General features: G+C 42.0%; 1 protein-coding gene across 5 annotated transcripts in view; it reads right to left on the reverse strand.

Annotated features, from left to right (window-relative positions):
- The window catches only part of col14a1b (collagen, type XIV, alpha 1b), a 162,250-nt gene that overhangs the window by 35,531 nt on the left and 117,756 nt on the right, over positions 1-8,963 (reverse strand). For all 5 annotated transcript variants that reach the window (XM_083787762.1, XM_083787761.1, XM_083787765.1 and 2 more), the window contains 3 exons: positions 8,493-8,567; positions 981-1,120; positions 210-333 (listed from right to left, as the gene is read on the reverse strand). In XM_083787762.1, the coding sequence (XP_083643888.1) occupies positions 210-333; positions 981-1,120; positions 8,493-8,567 (339 nt within the window). The remainder of the gene's footprint in view (positions 1-209; positions 334-980; positions 1,121-8,492; positions 8,568-8,963) is intronic.

Genomic DNA, 8,963 nt, shown 5'->3' on the forward strand with positions numbered 1-8,963 from the left:
CAGTTCAGAGTGTTTCCACTTCAAATGAATTGGTTTCCGAAGCCTAAAAGTTGACTCAGAACTTGAACCAAAACATGGCCGCCGTTTCCGTGAAAGCACTAAGGTTTCCAAGAATCTAGAACGGAACCAGTTCTAGCACCAAAGCAGCAACGAACTAGATGTGCGTAAAACCCATTGTTCTGAACAAAACTACAGTGTGTGCCACTTGCCTGTCTTGGTGTTTCCTCCCTTGTAGGAGATGCTGTTGATGGCATCCAGCAGCTTCTCCTTGTTGCTGTAGGAGTTCAGCTTGAACTCTGTCCTGGCGTCATCGCTGAACTGGGCTATGGCCACCTGGGGGGCACAGGGAAACATCAGAAAACCACAGGGTGCATAACAACCTTAGCCTTAGCACAACTCATAGGTAAGGAGAAGTCCAGCATGCGTCAGTCAGTATAGACGGTAGAAGGGCTCATCGGTGCTCAACAGGGACAGCTTGCATCAGAGAAAATAATACCTGGGCAATTCAGGAGAGACTACCCAAGTCAAATATCTTTCTTCTTCCTCAGAGTCAAACTTTTTTATTCACTTACAGTGCTAGAAAACGCTAGAATAATACATCTATTCATACAATCATTCTAGGACAAAGACGACAAGTGCCAGCTGGTCAGAACTCACACCACATTCTCCTCAGTTAGTCCTAACCTAAAGCCTGATTTATAGGCTTTAACTCCCCCCCCTGGCCTGCTCTAATGGTTGATTACCCTTGAAAGGGTAAGAAAATAGCTGCTACCATTAGATTCTATCTTAGCGCTTGTATCTCGCACTGCATGTCAGTATGTCTGGTATTCTGAAGACATGGCACTTATAAAAAGCTACGTCAAATGGCGCAACTGAAAATGTAATAGGGTTTTCTCAATTGACAAGAGAAGATATGGGGTTCTTCTACTTTTGAATGAAAAATGTTATATATTTATTTGTATTTTTTTGTAGTCTGCTACCTGTGTGTAATCGGGTCCTATCAGGTCTAGCGACCCTGTGGTGCTGTACAGGAAGCGGATGATCTTCAGGAAGTTCTCATCGCCGATACTCCACGAACCATCTACCAGGAACACAAGGTCTGCCTTGGCAGCCTTACACACTGAGGAGGAGGAGAGGAGAGAAGAGGAAGAGAGAGTAAGGGGGATGTGTGTGCATGAGAGAGAGAGACAGAGAAAGAAAGACAGAGATGGAGAGAGAGAGAGAGAGAGAGAGAGAGGGGAAGGTCAATATGTGATGGAGTGTAAGAAAGAATACAAATTAATACGGTAGTCATTTTTTATGGATATGGGTTTTTCATGGTAAATTTCCATTATCATTACTTTTGTTATACTTATGTGGCTGCCAGTGGCTCGGGGCTCGGGAGAAAGTAGCACATATGGCAACAGGCAAGTAGCCCATGGCAACATATTCAATTCATCACGTCTGTTTAAAAACAGACATGATGTAAATAAAGTACATTTATATAATTTGAGGAGGGCCTGCTCCTTATTATTATGACTGAAAATCTCACAAAATAATGTTTTAACCACCTCATCCCCTCCTTTTTTCCCTCGTATCTACAAGCTCACAACACGTCGTTGTACAGTAGTGGGGCCAGCACACTACAGTACCTTGCGGTAGGCCGTTCTTTTTCCGTCGCAAGCGACTTTGCTTGTTGTTCAGGGTAACATAGAAGCGCCTATCTTTCAAGAGGGCTCCAATGAGGTCTGATAGTGCCAGGTCTTTTGTCAGCTTCTAGCCGCAATTTGCAACTCTAGATTTTTTTTATAATGGGATGAATCTAGAGTTGCAATACCCTCCATTGACTCCCCACTCATCCAATTTGGTTTGCGATCTGCTTGTCTTAAACGACGTTAAACTCAACAACATTGCAGAGCTTGTTTTTCATAATAATCCACCGTAGAGATGTTATGAGCTACTTTCTGTCAAGACATCCTATGCAGGTGATTCTTTTTCTAAGTGTTGCAGTTTGGAAGCACTCGGTTTTGTTAACGGGTCGCGCTGCTGCCTCCTGCATTATGTGCAAATTCGAAACAGGTGGTACGCAGGGCCGTTCAGTGACATACGACGAGTGTTTCCAAACTCCAGCACTTAGTAAAATAATCAGCTGCACAGAATTTCTTGACAGAAAGTAGCTCATAACATTTTTATGAAAAACAAGCTTGGCAGATTGAAAGAGGATAATTCAAGCTTGGACTACAGCTGCAATGCTGGTGAGTTTAACGTCGTTTAAGACAAGCAGATCGCAAACCAAATCGGATGAGTGGGGAGTCAATGGAGGGTATTGAAACTCTAGATACACCCCATTATAAAAATAATCTAGCGTTGCAAATTGCGGCTAGTCAGCTTCAAGATCTTCTTTAGGAGGAGGCGGTGGGTCACAGTTAGCCCAAACATTTAGATTCTCGTAGAGGTTTTTTTCGATTCTGACGAATCTCTCTACGAGAGTCCACTCTGTTTCGGAATCCTCCATTGTAAATGCGCAACAGAACATTGCCCGCTCCCCTAGCGGCCAGGGTTCTCTTGCGCATCTACAATGGAGAGAAAACAAAGATGGCTGCCAGATTCCGAGACAGAGTGGATTAAAATACCTTTTTTATTGAAAAATAAGCATGTGCGGTGTTTAATATGGGTGCGCACAGATCACAAACAAGTGGGGCAACATATAAAGCAGCTTCGATTTTGCATTTGTACAAGGTAAAGTGATTTTGAGGCACAAACGTTCCTTTTCGACGTTAGGGGCGGGGTTATCTTTTAGACTCTCGTAGAGAGATTCGTCAGAATCGATAAAAACCTCTACGAGAATCTAAATGTTTGGGCTAGGTCACAGTGTTGTACGCGGCAGACAGATCAACAAAGACGGCTCCTGTTACCAATCCTTTCTGAATCCCATCTTCAATCTGTAGATTGGCTAATTTAGCCCCAGAATAGGGACACTAGGGTTTCCAGTATGTGGATCATTTTAAACCTTTGTCTGAACTGCCATAAACCATAGAATAGACCAGTGGTTTTCAACCTTTTTCATATCAAGGTCCATTATTTATTTGATGATGTCACGGGGCAGCCCGTGCCCTATATATACGTACACACACTCTGATTAAGGACATTGCACACACACACACACACACACACACACACACACACACACACACACACACACACACACACACACACACACACACACACACACACACACACACACACACACACACACACACACACACACACACACACACACACACACACACACACACACACACACACACACACACACACACACACACACACACACACACACACACACACACACACACACACACACACACACACACACCACACAGACTGTGGTTAGTGGGGCAGACAGGTCCGATCATGATATAATGTCAATACTGTTGATGAATGCATTCACAATTTATTCACAACATATTCACGTTGCATAATGATGTGCAAATGAAATTATACATACAGACTTGCAGGGAAAACAGTTAGTTTATTGTTAACCTGTGGTTAGCTCATTGTTTGTCACTGGTATGGCCTCTCCAGTGCTGGCACTCTTCTGTCTGAATCTGAACTGCTGAACCAGAGCAGGGCTCAGCCATTCAGCTTAAGAAGGGGGGGAAGGTGCCAAGTACTGTTGAGGAGTAGGGGTGTTCCACAATGTTGATGAGCAAAGTATTTCTATTATCTTTGGAAATGAATGCAAACCCAAATGATGTTTAGTCTAAAATAGCACATCTATTTATTTGGTTACTTATTCATGTTCAGCGGATATCTGTGAGCTTGTAGATAAGCTGTTTAGATTTAAGTGCTTCTCTGCTAGTGGTAGTTAGTGGGGCAGTTATGCTCGGGCAGGGAACATGCTGACAGCCCAGTGAGAGAGCTGCTAGGGCCCATTTCATGGGCATAGCCTAGTGCAGTTTTGTTATTTTTCCTTTGTCCTTTGTTTTGCATTAAAGGTATATTCAGTGATTTCACTTAATTAAAATATCACTTATTTTTTTGTTTTGTTGTGGTAATCCTCTCTACTATAGAGTGTGCTGACCATATAAGGAGTTCCTCCCTGTCCCCAGTTAACCCCTGGGGGTCAAAAAACCTTAGGTTTCGTTTTTGGCTCTCTATCCTGATTGGACGAAAGGCTTAGGTCCCAGCCAAAAACGAAACCTAAGGTTTTTTGAGTGAAATCACTGAATATACCTTTAAGTATTTTTGAGTTCTTTATTTTGGATATTTGGCCAGTATTATTTTTGCTGTTTGATATTTTTTCACTGTGAATATCTGCACTGGAGCTGGAGTTGGGAGAAATAAAATCCACAAAAAGCATCGCTGACTGTTTTTGGAGCCTTGGCCCTCGGGCAACTTTACAGATGAGATTTTGCCTCACACACACCCAAAACTAAAGAATATTTTGTTATTGTTGGATAAGATTAAATCCACAATTCCATGCTGTATTGATGTGGTACCATAGGAGAGACATCACGCAAACATTGATCAAAATAAGAATTGTTGCGACCAAAGGCCTATTGGTTTCTACAGACCCGTTTTGAACGGAACTGGAAAATGAATGCTATTGAGTGGAGGGGGAGTGAGTGTGGGTCGTTGTCACTCAGTAGAATCGGTTGTCTCCCTTCTTCATAATTAATTTTAAAATGACGGGGATGTAATATACAAAAAGTCATATCATGATAATTGAAAGAAGACTTTCATTTTTGTATTTATTAAAATGTTTACTAAGGTACTGTAATAAAACCAAGTGTAAAGTAAAGTTAAAGTCAACGGTCAAATACCCATTGACATTGAATATCCCTATATGTCTATCTCTATATATCTATAGGCCATTATTGAGAGCTGCAGCGGTTCCATTACTTCCTCATGACATTGGCTTCATTTCGAGCGGTGGATGGTTGCCGCCTGGGCGAATACAACCTCTTAAGCCCCAATCCCCCGCAGCTGTCCACCTCATGAGCAGCTCTCAGCGGGAAAATGGGGCTGGTCAAGGTCTCAGGTTCCAACTCCGATATTTTTGATTTCCCCTCCTGGACCCCCCTGGGGTTTAAGAGGTTTTAAGCTCAACAAACGATTAAGCTCAACTCTGAAGCAGTTAAACCGTTGCTACATCGAAAACGCAGAATCAAACAATCTGTTCGGTGCCAGAGTAAACAATCATGTCAATTACAAACTTTTCTCTATAAAGTACATTGCCGCTTCGGTGCCCAAATCGATCAGCAGAACGCTCCTCTGTGGTTTGACTACTTTGTTTACTTCACATATCCACTTATACTTGAATACTTAGGTCTTGTAAGCCCAGGGAGCAAATGACTTGTTTTGTTTCTTCAGCAACAGTGGATCACTTCTCACAAGTTCGGGAGAAGATTGGATGAGAACAATGGCATGCATGGCACAATAGCCTACGTTTGAGAACAAGCTCTCGCCATCAGGAGCTTTGTCTCTGCATTTTGTAAATATTTATTCATATATATTCCTAAAACAAAACAAAACAAAACGAAAAACAATGATACTGTATCATTTATATTAAAATCGAGAACTTAAAAATCCATGGTCACTATTTCCAGTCTGTTATGGAACGTATCATGTGGTTAGACATGCAGAGTTACAAAACAAGCTAAAAAAAAAAGGGGGAAAGAAGGAGAAAAAAAAGAAGAGAAAAAAACCTGGCACCTGATCTAAAGACTGAGAGCTTTATAATTTAGCTGCAGGAACTGGCACACATCATGGCTTTTTATTGTCTTTCCCCAAATGGATACGTATAACGCTGAGGGAATGACATCCTCACAGGCCGATCTTCACCATTTGAGGGAAGACGTGACGATGTGAGGAATGATAATTACAGGTTTAGCGCGTCACTTTGTGCTGCTCTATGAGCTGTAGATGTGCTATTTTGGGAAAATCGTGAAAAATGAAATATTTTATACTGTATATATGTATTCTTTTAAAGTGAACATTTTAAATAAAATCTTTGCTTCAGCCCCTGAACGGCCATGGTAAGATATTATCTTGTCTGGACAAGATGGTGACAGACCCCCATTCCGAAACACCGCCATTCAGAAACACCGCCATTCAGAAACCCGGTTAGGGTTAGGGTTATATCTCGTCCGGACAAGATATCTCGTCTGGACAAGTTATTATCTCGTCTGGACAAGATTTTATCTCGTCTGGACAAGATGATATCTCGTCCAGAAAAGATAATATCTCGTCCGGACAAGATATTATCTCGTCTGGACAAGATAATATCGCGTCCAGACAAGATATTATCTCGTCCGGACAAGATATTATCTCGTGCGTGCGTGCATGCATGTGTGTTGGAAGTGTATTTGTGGATGTTTCACTCTCTTTGTATGTGTCTGTTATTATTTTCTTTATGCACGTGCTTTCCTCCACATGCCTTTACTTAGTGCTCAGTGCGGACTGTACTGAGGTTTGTGTGCACATCCTGGATGACAGTTATTCTTATTGTTGTCCTGTCCTGCGTGCAATGTACTTTGAACAGTACTGTGTGTGTGTGTGTGTGTGTGTGTGTGTGTGTGTGTGTGTGTGTGTGTGTGTGTGTGTGTGTGTGTGTGTGTGTGTGTGTGTGTGTGTGTGTGTGTGTGTGTGTGTGGCTGTGCGTGCACGTGTGTGTGCGTGCCAGCTCACTATGCAGGTCGGGGGAGATGAACAGTTTAGATTATATACTCCTTTCATGATGACAGCTAAATGTCAGATTCAGATGCTCAGCATAATGATATGCTATAACCGTCGACAGAATATGGAAAAATAAACTTTTACCCACACTCCTCCCCTACACACTAACTACTGTACATGAATCACACTTTACGAGTTAATGTATGTGTTATGTTTGGACCTGCTGCCACACACTAAAATAAAAATAAATAAAAAAGATATATACTGTATGTTTAGGCATTAGGATAGAGATGGTTAAGTTTAGATCTGTTTTTGGTGTGCTTGCCAGAGTTTCTCTAGAACACTCTGCAGCCACTGCCAGTGCAGACCCACAGAATAAAAATGTGTCACCGACTCACCGCAATGCTCCGTTGTTTAGTTATTGACAGTTCAACATAGCTTGTTTTCACCAAAACACTGCCTGGGAACAGAAAGCAGATCTCTTTTTTTCTTTTTTTTTAAATAAATCCTATAGAATATTAGACTAAACCGGCTTGGATTTATTTAGATCACGTTATATCCTGGTGTACTCTTCTTTGGAAGTCCTAGGTTCACTCCAGGGGGGCAGTCAGCCAGATATTTCGTGAAGCCTCTTTTGAAATCGGGACTTCCTGAAAGTTCATATAATGGCCTGTAGTGGCGCTGGATTGGACCCAAAAAGCCCCATAGCTCCATAGAGGCCCATGTATTTGGGCCCAACTTCACCTAGACTGTATTACCTTAATACTGAATACCTGAATACTTTCTGCTTCCAGTCACTAGTTTAAAGTCTCATTTCTAATGTCATAATATTCTTTTTGGAAAATTATGGTCCCATTTATAAAATAAATGACCATAAAGTCGCGCATGTTCTGAGGGGCGTGGCTACCGTTACAGTCTATGATCGGGATCCCCCACCCACTCGAGTCAAAATAAAAACCAACGGAGAAGAAGGGGGGAAGTCCCGCCTCGTTGTCTGGGCCAGCCAATGGCCAACTGGACCAGAACGGATCAAGAAAGATGGCGACTTACAGTGCATTAGAGTGCAAGGAATTTCAGGCTTCATTTTACGTTCATGTTAGACCCGGGGAACGCTTTGTCCATATCTTTTACAGTCTATGGTTCACTCACAGGTTGTGGAAGAACACCGTCTGTCATAAACACTGAAAACACCACATGACGTACACATATGTCAATGGTGGTCTGCGCATGCTCCAATAGCAGTCAATTATTTAAGGTTAACCAAGTCAACGCTAGCGACCATGGGGTGACCATTCGATGATCAAAAGACTTTCTACAAGCTCACAACGGGTTGCAACCTGTGAGTCTGACTAACCCATTAGTAACTAGTGTACAAGCCTCAGTTCAGGTGGATTCACCACCACCAGGCAAACCAGGCATACTTAATGAACTGGTGAGTGTGTCCACATAAAAACGTCATTTTAACAAAACTGTACACATTTTTGAAATAAATCTTCCTCATATAATAATAATACCTGATGTTCATGTTTTAGGGTGGAAAGAATCACGGCACTCCATCTTGAAACATCTGTTTATGGAATTTCTTAGATTCTTCTTGGATTTCTTCATGAAATTACTCACAAAATCATTCATTTTTTGGGAATGATTTCAGAAATGTAAATAATAATAAGTTTGACCCTAGCGGGTCCATTTGTACACTCTCAGAGTTACAGACCCATAAGGGCCCATTTGGTTCCAAACTATCATTTAGCTGGGGACCCCCTGGAACTGCCTCAAGGACCCCACTTTGGGAACCACTGGTTTATGACACGACGTGTGTTGTGTTGTCTTACCTTCTAAGGCGGTGGGGATGGTGGGAGGAGGGACGGTGCTGGGGGGTTTGGTTGGTGCTGGCGTTGGAACTGGTACTGCAGAGTGAGAGAGATGACACACACACACACACACACACACACACACACACACACACACACAATATCATCATAAAGAACAATCAACAATATATGGAGCAGCTAGACACCACAGTCCCAGTCATCTAACTTACACAGCACATTATAGTAGTATAGTATAATAATAATAATAATAAAACTTTATTTGTATAGCACCTTTCATGACATGAAATGCAGCTCAAAGTGCTTTACAGAGCAATGGAGGGGAAAAAAAGAAAAGCAAGGCAACGACATTAAAAAACAAGCAGTAATGCAATACAGTGAGGACATGAATAACAAAAAATAAAAGATGAATAAAAAGCAATGTTGTAGAAGTGGGTCTTGAGCTGTGCTTTAAAAATGTCTACAGAGGCTGCC

The sequence above is a fragment of the Protomyctophum parallelum genome, assembly GCF_964188405.1.
Source record: "Protomyctophum parallelum genome assembly, chromosome: 1".
Taxonomy (NCBI): domain Eukaryota; kingdom Metazoa; phylum Chordata; class Actinopteri; order Myctophiformes; family Myctophidae; genus Protomyctophum; species Protomyctophum parallelum.